Raw genomic sequence first — 19,939 nt, forward strand, 5'->3', positions numbered from 1 at the left:
CTGAAGTAGGATCCTGACCCGAAACGTCACCTATTCCTTTTCTAGAGATGCTGCTTGACCTGCAGATACTCCAGCACTTGTGTCTATCTACAGTTCCATATGTCTATATCATATTGGGCGGCAGGCCCCGCCCACAGACCCCTCCCCTCCATGGCGCTGCAGGCTCTGCCTCCCAGTGGGTGTCCTGTGGCCCCCTCCTTCAGCAAGCCATGCCTCGGCCAGCCCCAAGCCTTGCCCCTAAGATAAACACAAAATGCTGGAGTAACTCAGCGGGACAGGCAGCATCTCTGGATAGTAGGAATGGGTGACTTTTTGAGTTGAGACGTTTCTTCAGACTGTCAGGGGAGAGGGAGACACATAGATAAGGAAGCGTAAGGTGTGAAAACAAGACATCAAAGGGGATGTTCAAGGAAAATGTGGAATAGATCATTGTTAGCTAGAAGAAGTGACTACAAAGCAAACAGAAATAACATTTAATTAGGGGGCAGTCAGACTGGTTGGGAAATGAGGAAGAGAGAAAAGGAGAGCAAGGGTTACTTGAAATTAGAGAAATCAGTTTTCATACCACTGGGTTGTAAGTTGCCTAAGCGAAATATGAGGTGCTGTTCTTCCAATTTACGCTGGGCCTCACTCTTACATTGGAGGAGGCCCAGAACAGAGAGGTCAGTACGGGAATGGGAGGGGGAGTTAAAGTGTTTGGCAACCAACAAATCAGATAGGTTTAGGCGGACTGAACAGAGGTGTACAGTGAAACGATCGCCGAGCCTGCGTAGATCTCGCCAACATATGAATCCAGACCTGGAACTGCGGATACAGTAAATGAGGTTAGAGGAGGTGCAAGTGAACCTCTGCCTCACCTGAAAAGACTGTCTGGGTCCTAGCACGGAGTCGAGGGGGGAGGTTTAGGGACTGGTGTTGTATCTCCTGTGGTTGCAGGGGAAAGTGCCTCAGGAGGGGGTGGTTTGGATGGGAAGGAACGGGTTAACCAGGGAGTTGCAGAGGGAACGGTCTCTGTGGAAGGGATGGAGATGGGAAGATGTGGCTCGTGGTGGGATCCCGTTGTAGGTGGCCAAAATGTCGGAGGATTATGTGTTGTATGCGACGGTTGATAGGGTGAAAGTGAGGACTAGGGGGTCTCAACATTCCCTGTTGCGACTAGGGGGAGGGGGAGCAAGGGCGGAGCTGGGGGGGGGGGGGGGGTATTGAGGAGACCTGTGTGAGCGCCTCATCTATGAGGGGAGGAATGAACGAACGCACCTCACAAGCCTCGACCCCTCCACCTGGCTCCGTCTTCTCTGACCCCCCCCCCCCCATTGGTCCTCCCTCCTCCCCCCCTCCCATCCTCCTCCCCCCCCCCCCCCCCCCTCTCACCTCCTTCTCACCTCCTCCTCCTCACCTCACCCTCCTCACCTCACCTCACCTCCCCCCCCCCCCGCGCCCCCACCTGCCTACGCCCCTCGTGGGCTTGGCCAAAGATCTTAGAGGAGCTCCTCCAGTATCTTTGGGCTTGGCCATCGCTGGCTCCTTTAGAATCTTTGGCTGTGACTGTGAGACGAGACGAGACGCGGCGATGGGAACGCGTTTGCTGCGGCCGCTGAGCGAGGCGCAGCTGAAGCGGTTGGAGGACCACCGGTACCGCGCGGCCGGCCGCTCGCTGTTCGAGCCGGCGCTGCAGCTCTACTGGTGCTGGCTGCTGAACCTGGTGCCCGCCTGGCTGGCGCCCAACGCCATCACCCTGCTTGGCCTCGCCACCAACCTGCTCAGCACCCTGCTGCTCGTCTACCACTGCCCCGGCGGCACCGAGCAGGTAAGCTCGGCCCGTGGGCCCACGGGTAGGGAGGGCAAAATGAGGAGGCTGGGGTGATCGGGCCCTGGGCGAGGTGACTGGGACCCGTGGGTCCTGGGGAGGGGGTGAGTGGGTTCCCTGGGTGTTAGGAGGGGATGACTGTGACCCAAGTCAAGTCAAGTTTATTTGTCACATACACATACGAGATGTGCAGTGTGCTGTCTGGAAGCAGGTGTGTTGGAGGTGGAGTGAATGGGTCACAGGGGTGTTGGGGAATGACTAACAGTGATCCAAGGGTGCTGGGTGGGATGTGGCTGGGTTCAGGCATGACATTTTCCCGTGGATTTTGAAATTCGGTAAGCAAGGCATCTCCGCTGCTGCGAGGTTTCACCGCCGCCGTGGCCCCATCGTCGCGAAGCTTCACCGCTGCCGAGGCCGCGCCCCTGTCGACGCCCCACTTCACGCCTCCGTTGGTGCCGACCCGGGCCCCGTCCGCTTCATCCGACCCGGCTTCTACCCGCGAGTCCACGGCCGGGGTTCAACGCGGCGATCCGGGAGGCATCGAGACCGCGGTGGTTCGATAAAAAGGCCCCTGGCCACGTTCCCAGCTCACAGCCGCGGGCTGTAGAAGGACATCAGTCTGAAGAAGGGTTTCGGACCGAAACGTTGCCTATTTCCTTCGCTCCATAGATGCTGCTGCACCCGCTGAGTTTCTCCAGCAATTTTGTGTACCTGTAGAGAGATGCTTTGCTTCTGGCTGCGCAAAAAAGCGCAATCCATCTTGGATTCGCCATTGAGTCAGCAATTAGTATTCCTTAATAATCACTGACTTTGCAAACTCTGGCAATCAGAAAATATCCAGCAATCAAAAGAAGATAAATGATTATTCGCTTACTTTTCTATTTTTTAAATAATTTTACCATAGATTTAAAGAAATCTTTAATTTTATATTTTGGGAAGTGTTATTTTCAAATAGTGTCTTAAATTCCAGGTTGAGATGTTAATATTTTTTCCACTGTAGTTAATTTGACTGAGTGGCTATGTAGCTCAATATGATCATCTTTGAAGTAGATGGATCATGATTTTCATCCTAACTGTTAAGAGTTGGATTTGAAATTCATTTGCAGGGCACTCACTTAACTTTTTTCGCCTGTTGCCAGCCGGGCAGCTTTTTAGGTTGCCAAATGACAGTTTAAGTGGTTTGCATGACGCGTGTGATAATGTGTTCGGACGAAGTGTGTAGTTACCAGTCGGAATTATGCTCAATTAAGCATTCACATATTATGTTAAAGAAGGAACTGCAGATGCTGGAAAATCGAGGTAGACAAAAGTGCTGGAGAAACTCAGCTGGTGCGGCAGCATGTATGGAGCAAAGGAAATAGGCAACGTTTCGGGCCCAAAACCCTTCTTCAGATAATGGGTTTCGGCCTGCCAAACTTATTTCTACATTCACATAATTTATTTCTGTTCTTTCTAGGAACCTACAAAAATGTGGTTCTAATATCAAACCTGTGTCAATCCATTGTAAAACATATATACTTGACATTTCATGGGTCGTTATTGACATTCACACTCTGGAGTGACATCCTATTTCCTTACGTCCATAGATGAGGCCGCATCCGCTGAATTTCTCCAGCACTTATGGTTTGATAATAGCTGTTAAAACCGACTATACCCATCTGACAGGTTAAACATTACACTAACTGACAAGAGATGGCCAAAGGACACAACTGCAGCAAATGTTCTTTTGGTAATATGTTTAAAGGTGTCAAAACGCCACATTACCGGACACTCAGATTAGATGTACGTTTTGTGAACAGCAATGAAGATACCCAGTTTGTACACACCAGATTAAAAAAAATTATTGATAACCGCTGTTTCCATCATTCCCACTTCAGAATTAACGTTAAAATTTCAACTGAAATATCTCCTGACCATATTTGTGATGTATATGATCGACTGTAGAAGTAAAACCTGGATAAATCCAATGTATAGTTGCGAATGTTGCTCATTAAATAACTACAGTACTGATACTCCATATTAAGAGCATTGATTTGCCGTTAAAATAAATTCTGTAATAACGTGTCAACGGTAGCAGTGCCAATCGAACACTGCGGTTTTAATGTTTCACGTGTTCACAATTCAAATAATCCATCTTTATGGACTAAAACAAATAATAACATTGGGAATTAAAACACATTTGATTGCATTCCGTTATCAAACATAGTCAATGTTCACTCTGAAAGCAATCGGTGAGGAATGGATGGATTGAGGCAGGTGAATTAGTACGTGTTGGTTGGAGTATGTAAAATTGTGAGGGGAGAGCACGGGGGATGTCAGTGGCGTTGAATGGAGGGATTAGTACGGGATGGATGGGGAGGATCAGTACAGGATGAATGGAGGGGATCAGTACAGGATGAATGGGGTTAGACAAAAATGCTGGAGAAATTCAGCGGGTGAGGCAGCATCTATGGAGCGAAGGAAATAGGCAACGTTTCGGGTCAAGACCCTTTTTCAGACTGTTCCCCCCCATTCTTCTTGAATGGGGGAGCAGTACAGGATGGATGGGGGGGGGGATCAGCACAGGATGAATGGGGGGGATCAGTACAGGATGAGTGGGGGGGGGGGGTCGGGACAGTGGGGATCGGGAGGTCTGTGCAGGATGAATGGTGATCACGAAAGGATGAATGAGGGGATCAGTATAGGAAGAATGGGGGATCAGTAAAAGATGAATGGGTAGATCACTACAGGATGGATGGGGGGATCGGTGCAGGGTAAATGGAGGGTGGGTTAGTACAGGATGAATGGGAGGATCAGTGCAGTATAAATGGGGGGAGAAGTGCAGGATGGATGGGAATGGGGGTCAGTGCAGGATGAATTTTGTACAGGGTGATAAATAGATTTGGGGGGGGGGTAGATGGGGAGGGGAGCACAGGGGATGTCAGTGAGGACGGAATAGAGGCGGGAATGGGGATCAGTGCGGGATGGAGAGGAGGGGTCTCGGGATAAGGGGGGGGAGTGGAGGGGGTGTACGAGAGAGAGGGAGGGGGAAGGGGCAGAGGAGGTGGGGAGGAAGTAAGGTCAGCGCTCCTCGGACAACATCGCCCCGCTGCCTTGGCCGTCCCTGTCCAATGGCAAGTGCCGCCGCCAAAGGGGGAGTCGGCTGGGATCTCCTCGCCACCGCCTCCCCTCCTCCGCCAGCCAACAGCAAGGTGCAGGGCCGAGCGGTGCAGCTCAAAGATCCAATGGCAAAGAACCACGGCCTCGGCGTGCGAGAGGGGTTGTTTTGAAAGCACCATTGGCGGATTTGCAAGCAGCGACCGCTATCAGGGCGGGCGGGGTGCGGGAGCAGGAGGCAGTGGAGCCGCTGCTGCTGCCGCTGTGCAGGGCCCGTCATTCGCTCCGACCCTTCGTCACCACGCACCTAGTATCTTTGCCCCGTAATCCAGCCGCCGCCGACACGAAACGTCACATTCCTATTCTCCCCTGAGATGCTGCCTGACCTGCTGAGTTTTTTGTGTCTATCGGTATAAACCAGTATCTGCAGTGCCATGCCGTGTAAAATGATTCGGCATTTAGGTTGCCCGACGGCACTCTGGGTGGTCAATGGCACCCAGGCAACCGCTAATTTCGAGCCCTGATTTGGCGTTGAAAAACAATGGTAAAGGAGACTTCTCTCTCAGAGTAAACAAGCAAGGAACAAGTATGATGTTACAAGTAGGTGTTGGTGTAATATAAAATATTTTCAATATGACAAGTGCAAACAAGCAAGGAGTTGGTGTCATTTTAAGGTATGATTATCACACATTTTCTGTGTAAAATCAGTGACAAGCCAGTAAAATGTGTTGATTTAAGGTACAATAAAAAAAATTACAGTATAAATTAAGTGTAAACATGCAAGAATACGGTTGCATCTCAACGTACAATTATCAAATTGTATGGGTCCTGGGGAGGGGGGAGGAGTTGACTGGGTCCCTGGGGATGTAAGGGGAGTTCCGATCCCAGAGTATGTGTCGGTGACAATATGTTTGGGTTGTCCTGGGTTCCCCAGGGTGGGAGGATGGGTGTGGCTGGGTTGAGGGAGCAGCCAGGTTCTGGGGATGTGTGGGATTATAGGGCTGGCGGGTTAGTCTAGGGATTTGTCGTGGAGGGTGTATGTGTATGTAAATGTGGTTCCAAGCCCGTGCCGGAGGGACACGGGGCCCATCTGTGAGGAGGGGTGTGTTTGTGTACGGGGAAACCAAGTGGAATAAGGTCAAGGGGTGAAAGGAGTGGTGAATGTTGGGTGCTGGGATGAGGTGGAGGGAACAGCAGGCAGTAAAGGGCCTGTCCCACTTGGGCATCATTTGCGCGTCACGCAGATGGCGAGCAAAGATTTTGTACATCCCAAAATCCTGGGGCGCCGCGCGTTACTGCCTACGTCACCACGTACCTTGTGCGCGTAATAGTGCGCATCATGCGTCGTGACACCTAAATGATGTTGCGTAAATGACGTGTAAATGACGCCCACGTGGGACAGGCCCTTAAGACGTTTAGAGCTCAGCTCTTGCATCTACCTTGTGAACTCCCCCAGCCCAGCAGGATTTGCCATATTTTAGTAGGTCTGTGCTAGGCTACAGGCTGGCAGATGCCTAACCTGAACCCTTCTATTAGTCAATAGTGTTTAGTTCAATATTACTTACACAGAAACATGGAAAATAGGTGCAAGATTGGGCCATTCGGCCCTTTGAGCCAGCACTGCCATTCAATGTGATCATGGCTGATCATCCAAACTTAGTACCCAGTTCTGTTTTTTTCCCCCATTTCCCTTGGCTTTAAGAGCTAAATGTAACACTATTGAAAACATCCAGTGAATTGACGTCCACTGCCTTCTGTGGCAGAGAATCCCACAGATTCACAACTCTCTGGGTGAAAACGTTTTTCCTCATCTCAGTCCTAAATGGCCTACCCCTTATTATTAAACTGTGACCCCTGGTTCTGGACTCCCCAACATCAGAAACATTTTTCTTGCATCTAACCTGTCCCAATCCTCTAAGAATTTTATATGTTTCCAACAGATATCCTCTCATCCTTCTAAATTCCAGCTAATGTAAGCCCAGTCGACCCATTCTTTCATCATACGTCAGTCCCACCATCCCAAGAATTAATCTGGCGAACCTACGATGCAGTCCCTCAATAGTAATAATGTTCTTCCTCAAATTAGGAGACCAGAATTGCACACAATACTCCAGGTGCGGTCTCACCAAGGCCCTGTACAACTGCAATAGGACTACCTTGCTCTAAAATTCAAATCCTCTCGCAATGAAGGCCAACATGCCATTAGCTTTCTTCACTGCCTGCTGTACCTGCATGCTTACTCTCAGTGACTGATGTACAAGCACACCCAGGCCTCGCTGCACCTCCCCTTCTCTGGCGGCTAGTCGGGATGTATTCACAGAGGTGACAACTTGCTGTGGAACTTTACTATATGCCAATAAACCTGTTCGGTCATGACTTGGAGTATTTATTAATAGCTCTACAGCACCTAACTAGTCATTGCTTGCCATTCTGAAAAGGACCCATTAATTCCCACTACTTGCTTCCTGTCTGCCAACTAGTTACCTCCCCCCTCGACTCCATCCTGCACCCGGGGGATGAGGACGGCTTCAGGGGGGGGGAGCGTCCTGCAGCCGAGGAAGGGGCAAGGCTTCAGGTGGAGGCTGTCGGTGGGGGGGGGGGGAAGCGCCTACAGCTGGGGGAGGGGGGACGACTTCAGATGGGGGCTGTTGGAGCCGGTGGGGGGAGGGGGGGGAGTATCCGGGGGAAGGGGACGGCTTCAGGCGGGGGCTGTCGGGGCCAGTGGCAGGGGGCAGCGTCTTGCAGCAAGAGGAGGGAGATGGCTTCAGGCTCGGACCCCGCCACGCCAGGCTCCCTCAATCCCTCCCTCCCTCCTCCCCCTCCCTCTCTCTCCCCCTCCCCCTCCTCTCCCTTCCCCCCTCCTCTCCCTTCCCCTCCTCCTCTCCTTCCCTCCTCCTCTCTCCCTTCCCCCCCTACCCCTCCCTTCCCCCCCTCCTCCCCCCCCCCCTCCTCTCCCTCTCTACCCCCCTCCCTTCCCTCCTCCTCTCCCTTCCCCCTTCCTCCCCTTCCCCCCTCCTCTCCCTTCCCCCCTTCCCCTCCTCTCCCTTCCCCCCTCCTCTCCCTTCCCCCCTCCTCTCCCTTCCCCCCTCCTCTCCCTTCCCTCCCCCCCCCCCCCTCTCCCCCCCCTCTCCCTCCCCCCCCCCTCCCTCCCCCTCCCTCCCTTCCCCTCCCCTCCCTCTCTCCCCCCCCCCCCCCCCTCCTCTCCCTTCTCCTCCCCTCTCCCCTCCTCCCTCTCCCCCTCCTCTCCCTTCCCCCCCCCCCCCCCTCCCCCCTCTCCCCCTCCCCCTCTCCCCCCCCCTTCCCCCCTTCCCCCTCTTCCCCCTCTTCCCCCCTTCCTCCCTCTCTCCCCCCTCTTCCCCCCTCCCTCCCCCTCCTCTCCCCCCCCCTCCCCCCCCACTGGTTAGTGTGTGTGGATGGGACTAGTTAGGTTCTAAATCTGTGAAAATCGTCGAAGGGTCTATTACCCACAGTAGTTACTCTCTGCACATTAATCATTCCTTCCCTACAGTTACTGGAATCTTATGAGTACATAGGATAAAGTATCTATCTAGAATTACTTAGAGGTGTCTGCCACAGCAGCAATGGAAATCGCAAATGGTTGCACTCAGATTATAATCGGGGTAGGAATGCACAGTGTTACTGAAATACGATGCAAACCAAATAAAATGTGAGATGGCTGGTGCGTATGGCAATCGATGTTTATCGTGTAAAGATGTAAGAAATAGAGCAGGAGTAGATCAACAGGCCCTATTGGCATGCTCCTGATTTCCATCTGATTGTCAACTTTAATGCCATTTGCAGCTCTATCACCAAATTCCTTTAATGTCCAGGAACAGATTGGGTGAATGCACAGAGTCTTTTTCCCAGCGTAGCAGAATCGAGAACCAGAGGATATGGGTTTAAGGTGAACGATTTAATAGGAACCTGAGGGTTTTCACCCAGTGGGTGATGCATATATGGACAAGCTGCTAGAGAAGGTATTTGAGGCAGGTATTAAACAGCTTTAAAAGATACTCGGACAGGTACATGGATAGGAAAGGTTCAGAGTGATGTGAGCCTACGTGGGCAGGTGGGACAAGCTTAGGTGGGGCATCGTGGTCGGTATTAACAAGTTGGGCTGAATGGCCTGTTTCTATGGAAAGAGCCAAAATGCTGGAGTAACTCAGTGGATCAGACAGCATCCCTGGAGAACATGAACACAGATGGTGTTTTGGGTCAGAACATTCTTCTGACTGGGCCGGTTTTCATGCTGTGTGACTCGATAACTGATTGACTCTAATTCTGTCAATCTGCCTTTGGAATGATCGCAGTGACTGAGCCTCCATGACCATAAGGGGGAAAGTCGTCAGTGGACATACCAACCGTATCACTTTTTATTTGGTTTGCATCAAATGTCAGTAACCAACTGGATAATAATCTGAATGCAGCCATTTGCTATTTCCAGTGCTGCTATAGCATGCACCTTTGTAAGTAATTCCAAATGGATTATCTTATCTTCATTCACAACATGAAGATAGGATTCCAGTGAGGATGGAAAGGGAACGGTAGACATGCAAAGAGGAATGTCAATGGTCAGTATTCCTTACGTACAGCACACAGAACAGAACACAGTTCTTCCAAACTTTACACCAACTTGCGTAACCTAGGTGTAGAAATAAGGAAGTGCAGATGCAGACAGAAACAAGGAACTGCAGATGCAGGCTTACCACGGAAAGACACAAAGTGCTGGAGTAACTCAGTGGATCAGGCGGCATCTCTGGGGGACGTGGCTAGGTGGCGATTCGACTCGGAACCCATCTTCAGACTAGTTGCAGTGCGAGAGAAAGCTGGAAAAGAGGTGGGGCAGGACAAAGTCTGGCAAGTGGTAGTTGCATGCAGGTGAGGGGGTGGGGGGGGCTGGATAGGCAGATGGGTGGACACAGGCTAGAAATGGCTGACTGAAGGAGACAAGAGGGTGTTGATAAGGAGAGAAGAGGTTTGAAAGAGGAGTGAAATGTGAAGCCAGAAGAAGAGATGTAGATGGAAGGGGATTGGGTGGAGGGCAGGGTGGGGATGGGATAGTGGTAGAATGGATGTGCACCGAGGTCAGGAATGAGGGGTGGGAAGAAAAAGTTTGGGGGTGGGGTGTAACCCAAAATTGGAGAATTAAATGTTCATACCATTGGCTTGTGAGCTGCCCAAGCGGAATATCAGGTGCTATTCCTCCAGTTTCCATGTAGTCTCCTCACTCTGGCAATGGAAGTGGCCCAGGACAGAAAAGTTTATATGGGAACGATAATGGTTAGCAACCGGGAGACCCAGCAGATTATTAACTCCTCAGGTTCTGCTGTTCATCTGCGCACCAGGGCCAATCTACAGCAGCCAATTATTCTACCAGTCTGTACATCTTTGGAATCTGGATCATAGGAAATATCTGTGACAGGGAGAGTTTAGATGACCTGAGGTAACACTAAAACTAGTTTATGCTTTTATGCCAAACGGCATAAGAGTCAAGAGTATTATTGCATTTGTGGGATGGGACAATGAAATTCTTACTTGCTGCAGCACAACAGAATATGTGAATATGTTAACATCATATCATCATGTCTATATCTATACTATTACTAAAACTCTCATCTTGTCCTCTTCCGGTTTGCATTGTTTTTAAATTTCTGCAAAAACGGTACCATATATTGCTAGGATTTTTTCGCCACCTTACTCGCCGTTCACCTCTGCTCCAAGCGCACCAAGTTTCGATCCGATCGGTGGAATATTACAATAGTTATCAAGGTTTAAAAATCGTGAGATCAGCATATTGGTCTTCTCGCCTCTCTGTCACCATGAAGGTAACGCCCCTTCCGGCGCCCGCTGTCAATCACCGGGGCGAGGAAAATAAAGTTCCGGAGGCCGGGTGCGAGTCCAGCAGCCGTGAGTGAGTGAACTGTGAGTCCAGAAGCCGTGAATGAGTGAACTGCGAGTCGGATTTTCCAAAGTGAGGGCAAGGGATAGTGCGATAGGCGTCTTTGATGGTCGTTTAGCAGTGGTCAAGGGTGTTTTGATCCTCTGGTGCTGCAGGAGACATGTTGGTTAGGGAACAATTTCTTCAGGTTGGCTTTGTTGAAGTCTCCGGCTATGGTGGTAAACGCCTCTGTCTGGGGTGGATGTAGACCGCGGTCAGGATGATGGAGGTGAATTCCCTCGGTAGGTAGAAGGGACGGCACTTCACTGCCAGGTGTTCCAGGTGCGTAGAGCAGGAATTAGACTGAACTGCCATGTCTGAGCACCATGCAGAGTTGACCATGAGGCAGACGCCCCCTCTCCTTTTTCCAGATACCTGTGTACGGTCCATGCGGTGGATGGAGAAACCTTCAGGCTGGACTGCTGAGTCTGAGGAGCTGGGGGTGAACCATGTCTCTGTGAAACAGAACACAGAGCATTCTCTCAGCTCCCTTTGGTAAAATAGCAAAAGCGATTATCAGCAGAGATGCCCTTTCTAATACATAAAGAGTTAATTATCTGAAATTGGGTGGTTCAATATTGAGTGCTAGAGGCTGAAAGATGCTCAGACAGAAGGTAAGATGTTGTTTCCCAAGCTGGATGGCACAGAGGTGCAGTGGATAGAGCGGCTGTCTCACACCACCAGAGACCCAGGTTCAATCCTGACCTCGGATGCTGTCGGTTTGGTTTGCCTGTTCTCCCTCTGGCCGCATAGGTTTCCGTGCTCCATTTGTTTTCTCCCACATCCCAAATACGTGCCGGTTTGCAGGTTAATTATCCTCTGTAAATTGCCCTTTGCGTGAAGGGAATGCATGAGAAAGTAGGATAACATAGAACTACTGTGAACAGGTGACCGATGGTCCGTGTGGATTCGAAGGGTCTGTTTCCATGTTGCATCACTAAACTAAATTATTTCCAGACCGAGTTGCTATGATAGAAGATTCCAAGTTTTGTCCAAAAGTTGTATCTGCACTGGAAGTGTAGGAGCCATAAATATCACCAGTGACCCTTCCAAAGAGAGCATTGGTTATTATCTATGTCGGTTTAACTTGTTTGTGCATGATGCAGCTATCCAGCTCCCAAAAGATGACGTGTTCTTCCTCAAACTTTAACTGAATTTAAAAGACGATGACTTCTGAGAAATACAAATCAATTTGGGCAATGGATATAAACCAGTTTGTGTTGCACAGAAAGCAGCAGAATGCTGATTATCTCATTTGGTAACCACATCCAAGATAGGGCAATGCAGAATGATTAAACATTGGTTTAGGCTGCGGTGTCGAGATTAGGGAATTTAAATGAATTGTTTCCTTTTACATTGGACACATGTCACGTAGGATGATTTATCAAGCTGTGTATAAGTCTGTCCCTGTGCAGAAATGTTATAGCTCTAGTTCATAGTTTTATTTATCAGGTTTTTCAGATTTTGTGCAACTGTGCCTTTTTTATACCCTGGGCCTTAATGAGTCCAGTGCTCTGTTCACTGGCTTCCATACTCTGTGAGCTAGAACTCATCCATAAATTCTGCTCTGTGACCGAACTTGCACCAAAATCTGTTCACCAGCCTCCACCAGTTTGTATTCTCCCTCAAAAAACAAAGTGCTGTAGGGTCTCAGCGGGTCTGAAGTGTCCCAACCTGAGACGTTGCCAATCCATTTCCCTCCATAGATGATCTGACCCATTTACTCCAGCACTTTGATCATTTCTCAAGAATCCAGCATTTACAGTCTCTTGTGTCTCGCTTCTTTAGACTTTCAGACTTTGGAGATACACGCGGAAACAGGCCCTTCGGCCCACCGAGTCCGCGCCGACCAAAGATCAACCCGTACTCTGGCACTATCCAACACTGGGGACAATTTTTACAACTTACCGAAGTCAATTAACTTACAAACTTATACGTCTTTGGAGTACAGAAGGAAACCGGAGCACCCGGAGAATCCCCACATGGTCACAAGGAGAACGTACAAATTCCATACAGACAGCACCAGTAATCAGAATCGAACCTGGGTGTGTGGCACTATGAGGCAACAACTCTACTGTTGTGCAACTGTGCCACTTCTATTCGCCATCATCTCATATCCCTCTCTCCCCTTGTCCGTCTCTTGGCTTTACAATCTCATCCAACCCGACAGCACTTGCAGATCTGTTTGCGTACAATCTCTGCTCTTTGTGTAAACTGATGGGATTTCTGACTATGCCTCATCTCTGGAATTTACTCTCTGAATCTCCTGGTCTTCCTGCAAGTGATGCTGTATGGTAGCTAACGAGTTCACATGGAAGAGATTGTGAAAAACAGCTTGTACAATCTTGCCTATTTTCCTTTACAGGGACTGTGCGACAGGAGTCCTCTGCATTTGTGAACTAATATTTCCTTTTTAGAGCTCCTTTTTAATGATAACAGGAACAAAGTTCATCTTCTAGCTCTTCAGAGTCTTATCAAAGAGGGCACGGATGTTGAAGAAATATATTACCTATGTAAGAATATTAATTGAAGATGGAGTGGGTTGTACTGGGCTGAAATCTTTTAGAACCACTGACCCATGGTCAACTAATGATTACTTGGCACTTTTCTCCACGTTTCCCCAAGTTCTCGTTCGAACTGGGAAAGTTCTGACAAGGCATCTTTGAGTTGAAATATTAATTTGTTTCCCTCACCACAGATGCTATCTGACTTGTGGAGAGGATGTTTCCACTAATGGGAGAGTCCAGAACCCGAGGGCACAACCTCAGAATAAAATGACATACCATTAAAAAGGAAACGAGGGAGAATTTCTTTAGTCAGAGGGTGGTGAATCTGTGGAATTCCCATAAAGTTATTTCAGTTCCATCTTCAGCCCTGTTTAGCAGGCCATGGGTCAGACTAAGCATAGTACTAAGTAGTCTCTTGCATTAATAGCAATGGGCCATTCGTCTCATTAAGTTTACTCTGCCACTCAATCATGGCTGATTCCGTCACAACCCCATTCTCCTGCCTTCTCCCCAGTTAGGAGTTTAAGTTAATGCAGGCCACTCAGTCTATGACCTGTTACTCTCCCTCCTTTGCAGGCACCGGGGTATGTGTATGTGCTGTGCGGTCTCGGATTATTTATCTACCAGACGCTGGATGCCCTTGATGGGAAGCAGGCTCGAAGGACCAACACTTGCTCTCCACTTGGGGAACTGTTTGACCATGGTTGTGATTCTTTTTCTACAGGTATGTGGACTGAAGGAACATGTTCTGTTTGATGCACAATGACCAAGCAATATTGGTCTTGGTTTATTATTGTCTCATGTAATCTTAGTGCGGGGGACAAGTGTAGGAGAGGTGTACTGACTGTGTGGGCGGAAATTTGGAAGTGATTGCCCACCATTCTCAAAAGCTGCTGTGTCTCCCTGTCCCTCCAACTCCAGAGGAATCCGCTCCCCGATGGGCCGCAATGGCGACAAGTGGCAGTTCGCCCACAGCCCGAACTGCGCCACCCCAAGAACAAGATGTACCTTGCACACCATCAGCTTCTGCCCCTACGGGGAGCGTGTTCCTCTGGAGTTGTAGCGGGGCTGGGCTGGAGTTGCTGATCTGGGATCTCCGTGCTTGCAGTGGGCCTGGGGGTTGGTGTCCCGATGAGGGGGCGCAGCTCGGGCTGTGGGCGAACTGCCACTTGTCGCCGTAGCGGCCCATCGGGGAGCGGCTTCTGGTGATCCTGACGTCTTCGGCCACCCCCCTGTACAGGAGCCGAGACTGGGAACTGTACCGCCCTTGCAGGTGAGCAGGAGAGTGGGGTTGTTTGCAGTTGCAGAGGGAGGGGGCAAGGGCGGTACAGTTCCCAGTCTCGGCTCACCTGCGCATCGAGTTCCTCCGCATCCCCCTGCAAGCAGCAGAGCAGAAGCAGAGCCACGACGAGTGACAATTTGTCCAGCAGGAGGAGCGGTGAGGGACCACCAGAACAATGCCACCACGACCAAACACTAACCCCACACCTCCTCGTTAATCACGTATAATTAAAATTTTAATGGTGCAACTGCTGCCTCACAGCACCAGACACCTGGTTCAGTCCTGACCTTGGGCGCTCTCTGTGTGGAGTTTGCACGTTCTCCCTGCGATTGTTGGTGTTTTCCTTCGGGTGCTCAGATTTCCACCCACACCCCAAAGACTTGAGGGTTTGTAGGTTAATTGGCTATCTGTAACTTGCACCCAGTGTGCAGGAAGTGGGTGAGAAAGTGTGCTAACGTAGAACTAGTGAACTGGTCAATGTGGATTCAAGGGCCCTGTTTCCATGATGCATCACTAAACTAAAACTTTTTCATACAAAGTTGTTGTCAAAAGTAATTTCCTAACTTTGTTCCTTGCTGTTGGTGTCCGAGGGGAAATAATGATGTTGATGTTCATAGCCTTCGATACCACAGTCCACGGGACTCAGTTTCTGTACATCCAGTAACTAAGTCTCTGCTGCTGCTGTGACCGTCTCTACGCTGCTTCTGTTCTCTAAAGGGCCTGGCCGCCTACCTTAATTAATAACAGTTTTTTTAACGCATTTTTGTTTGTAGTAAATGATGGAATTACAAATTAATTGAAGAGCATAAAAATCAATATACCAAGAATTTTCAAATGTGTAACTTTCGAAAGGTATCGGGTCTGTAATACCGTCACATGCAAAACTCTGCTTGTTGCTCTGCTGTTCAATATATAGAAACATAGAAAATAGGTGCAGGTGTAGGACATTCGGCCCTTCAAGCCTGCACCACCATTCAATATGATCATGGCTGATCATCCAACTCAGTATCCTGTACCTGCCTTCTCTCCATACCCCCTGATCCCTTTAGCCACAAGGGCCACATCTTACTCCCTCTTAAATATGGCCAATGAACTGGCCTCAACTACCTTCTGTGGCAAAGAGTTTCACCACTCTGTGTGAAAAATGTTTTTCTCATCTCGGTCCTAAAGGATTTCCCCTTTATCCTTAAACTGTGACCCCTAGTCCTGGACTTCCCCAACATCAGGACCAATCTTCCTGTATCTAGCCTGTCCAACCCGCTGATAGCGTGCGGGAACCAGGGAGCTGCCAGTTTTATTCTGATCTACGGGGACAGCCTGGAGTTGGGCACACAGGCTTCAGAGTCTGAGGCGTGCATGGTGGATCCATGTGTGGGTCGGTGGTGAAGGCAAACCATTCAACATGATGAATTTCCTAAGGTTGACCGCACTCTGTAATCACCTCCACCGCCCAGACCAGTCATCACCAGCACCTTGTCAAGGGGCAGACAGCATCAGTGGAAGGAATGGATACACCTGATCTGGCATCCTTTTGTCTCCTTTTCACCTCCAACCTTTCTCACTTACTCCATCCATCTGCCAATCACCCCCCTCACATGTATCCACCTATCACTTGCCAGGCTTTGTCCACCCCCACCTCATTGGGTTGACTGGAATCATGTATAGTCTTTCTGCTGACTGATTAGCACGCAACAAGAGCTTTTCACTCTACCTTGGTACACGTGACAAACTAAACTCAAACTTTTTCAGTCCCATCCCAAAACGTTATCTGTCTATTCCCTCCACAGATACTGATTAACCCGCAGAGTTCCTCCAGCACTTTGTGTTTTGCTCAAGGCCCCAGCATCTGCAGTTCCTTGTGTCGCCACCTCTTGTCCAGAGAATTGGGGATTAAATACTAACAAGCGTGAAATTTACTCTAAGATGCGGAAAACTACCAAGTGAATTATGTGTTATCTGGGATCAAGATGCCGTTTCTAAATATTAGCTAAGATAGTTTTGGTTCATGGTGTATACTGTGTTTAGTGCAGGCTACATAGAGGAATTATGGGTTTACAGTCCAGTAAATGTTGCTCTTCATGTATAACTGAATTATAAAACGTGCAGTTTCTCAGGTTTTGATATTGATAAACTGGCTGGGAGAAATGATTTAGTTCAGCAATCGCCAAATCTTGTATTTACTTTGTACCTTTCCAATTAAAACAAAAATCAAACGTGCCTAAATATTATTGTCTCATTAACTTTCTTGTGCTGAGCAGAATGACAATGCAACATATTCTCAATCAGTATTTTAGAGCGTGGAAAATTTCTAAATTAATCAAAAGCAAAAGAGGCCATTCAGTCCTTCAAGTTTGTTCTGCCTTATTCCATTCACCCGAGCCATCCTAATAATCCTTACTCAACAAACATTGAACAATGAGGGTGGCCCAGTGGCGCAGAGGGTAGTGCTGCTGTCTCATGGCGCTAGAGACCTGGGTTCAATCCTGACCTCGGGTGCTGTCTGAGTGGAGTTTGCACATTCCCCCTGTGACCACGTGGGTTTTCTCCAGGTGCTCCGGTTTCCTCCCACATCCCAAAGATGTGTGGGTTTGTGCAACTGAGTGCACTGCCATCCTTGAAAGCCAATTCATTATTTCTTCCAGTTACCTGCATATAGAATATCCAACTGACTGTTACATTTAGCTCTTGGCCCAAACCACCACGAGCCCGTCCCATAGGTCATTCAGCCCATTGAGTCTGCTCTCTCCATTAAATTACGGCTGATCTATCTTTCCCTTTTCTCCTCCCTTTAACCCTTGATGTCCTTACTATTCAAGAATCATGGAAAGTTTTCAATGGAGGAGAGAAAGTTAAAGAAGTGGAACAATACTTTTATTGTTCTTGTCGCTGTACTGCAGCTGGATGGTACAATAATCAGCAGGTACAATAACTGTATGTAACAAGTGGTTCCTCTTTTACAAACATCCTTTAACTTAATTTTGTTGGAATATAGATACAAGTCACTGGATATGCAACTGCCCCTTCACAGTTTTGTAATGGGTGGCATCAAAACCACGTACAACAAAAAAAGAAAAACAATAAATAGAAACAGAGAGAGGAAACTAGTTCTTGGTTTCTCAGAAGGAACTCACATCCAACTTTTGAAGTTAATAATATTGTAGGAGCTCGATTGTATGAAAATGTGCCTGTAAGTCAGGTTGAAATGTTCTGAAGATGTGTACCGACCTGAAACGTCACCTATCCATGTTCTGCGGAGATGCTGCCTGGCCCACTGAGTTACTCTAATATTATTTGTCTATCTTTGGCATAAACCAATATCTGCAGTTCCTTTTATTCCATGTTAAAATTAGACTTTTTTATTTTTAAACATGTACCTGTTGGAGTCAGGTTTAAACTATACTTTATGTGGAAATAAAGAACTGAGTCAGTGCTGGATTACAAACTTTAGGTATATTTTGTGTGCACATTTCAATTCATTTGGCAGGAAAAATAACACAGATAGACACAGTGCTGGAGTAATTTCTAGAGAAAAGGAATAGGTAATATTTCATAGAAACATAGAAATTAGGTGCAGGAGTAGGCCATTCGGCCCTTCGAGCCTGCACCGCCATTTAATATGATCATGGCTGATCATCCAACTCAGTATCCCGTACCTGCCTTCTCTCCATACCCTCTGATCCCCTTGGCCACAAGGGCCACATCTAACTCCCTCTTAAATATAGCCAATCAACTGGCCTCAACTCCCCTCTGTGGCAGAGAGTTCCAGAGATTTCGGTTCGGGAACCTTCTTCAGATCAGAAACATTCCTTTTCTCCAGAGATGCTGTCTGACCATATGAGTTACTCCAGTACTTTGTCTATCTTTGGCATAAACCAGCATCTGCTGTTCCTACACAGATAACATGGGGTTCAGTCATGGACTGAAGGGCAGGACTGGATATTTGGACTTAAATCCCCATCATGGCAGCTGGAGAATATAAATTCAGTTCACTGAATAAATCCACAATTTTCTTTCCCAAAAGAGTCCAAAACTAGAGGGCATCGGTTTCAGGTGAGAGAGGAAAGATTTGAAAGAGTCCCGAGGGGCGATTTCTTTGCGCCGAGAGTGAAGGGTATATGGACTGAGCTGCCAGAGAAGGTAGTTGAAGCAGGTACTGTGACAATATTTAAAAGACATTTGAACAGGTTTAGGTTTATTAATGTCATGTGTACTGAGGTACAGTGAAAAGTTTTGTTTTGCATGCTATCCAAATAGATCAAATATACCACCACTGATGCAATCAGTTCAAACTCAAGTACAATAGTTCTCAGCTTTGTAGCGCACCAGTTCCTTATGGGCTAACTGCAGGCAAATGAGACTAGCTTAAACAGTCAGCATGGATGAGATGGGCTGATGTGGGTTTTCTACAGCTACTCCGGTTTCCTCCCACACTCCAAAGACGTGCAGGTATGGCTTCAGTGATCGTTGGTCGGCATGGACTCGGTGGGCCAATGGTCTTGTTTCCGCGCAGTATTTCTAAACTATACTAAAATGCTCTGCTAATGCTGAGCTGGATGTGAGTTCATGCCATGGTTTGCTGGCACAAACATGCCCGACACACCCAGCCGTGCATTGTCCCAGCTCCACACTCATCCCCTCGCACTGCACCTCACCACTTCTCGTCCAAACATCTCCCTTGCTGGGGCCTCGGGCCACACTGGGAGTGCGGGCAACTCTGTGATGTGCAAGTTGCTGCTGGAGAAAGTGAACACTGAGAGCTTGCAGTGTGCACAGGAGCTGTTTTATTATGTCGATCATGACCTTTCATTTTCACAAAAAATCACTCACTGAATCCCTTTAACAGACAGAGGAAATAGTTCATTTAGTTTAATTTAAGATGTTAGTTTAATTTAGATTTTGTTTTTTTGTTTAGTTTAGTAACTTTTTCACACAAAGGGTGATGGGTGTATGGAATGAGCTGCCAGAGGTGGTGGTTGAGGCAGGTCCCATCGCAACGTTTGTGAAACATTCAGACAGGTACATGATAGGATAGGTTTAAAGGAATACGGGCCAAACGCAGGCAGGTAGGACTAATGTAGATGAGACATGGTGCTCGGTGTGGGCAAGTTGGGCTGATGGGGCTGTTTCCATGCTGTACGACTCTATTAATCTAGCTTAACTTCAAGTAGTAATTCAGTCACGTCATGTGTACCGAGGTAAAATGAAAAGCTTTTTTGTTGCGTGCTATCCAGTCAGCGAAGAGACTATACAAGATTACAATCACGCCATCCACAGAGTACAGATACAGGATAAAAGGAACAACATTTAGT

General features: G+C 48.3%; 1 protein-coding gene across 1 annotated transcript; it reads left to right on the forward strand.

Annotated features, from left to right (window-relative positions):
- The first annotated feature begins 1,474 nt into the window (after positions 1-1,474).
- Positions 1,475-14,119, forward strand: LOC129706316 (cholinephosphotransferase 1-like). Its single transcript, XM_055650528.1, has 2 exons — positions 1,475-1,807; positions 13,925-14,119. The coding sequence occupies exons 1-2, from the start codon at positions 1,571-1,573 to the stop codon at positions 14,102-14,104; spliced, it is 417 nt and encodes a 138-aa protein (XP_055506503.1). The 5' UTR covers positions 1,475-1,570; the 3' UTR covers positions 14,105-14,119.
- The last annotated feature ends 5,820 nt before the right edge of the window (positions 14,120-19,939 follow it).

The sequence above is a fragment of the Leucoraja erinacea genome, chromosome 19, assembly GCF_028641065.1.
Source record: "Leucoraja erinacea ecotype New England chromosome 19, Leri_hhj_1, whole genome shotgun sequence".
Taxonomy (NCBI): Eukaryota; Metazoa; Chordata; class Chondrichthyes; order Rajiformes; family Rajidae; genus Leucoraja; species Leucoraja erinaceus.

What these genes read in the sequence shown, in the direction of transcription:
- LOC129706316 (XM_055650528.1), top strand. Translation starts at nt 1,571, where the DNA reads ATGGGAACGCGTTTGCTGCGGCCGCTGAGCGAGGCGCAGCTGAAGCGG. An exon ending in GCCCCGGCGGCACCGAGCAG is followed by an intron (nt 1,808 to 13,924) that starts GTAAGCTCGGCC and finishes CCTCCTTTGCAG; the next exon opens with GCACCGGGGTATGTGTATGT.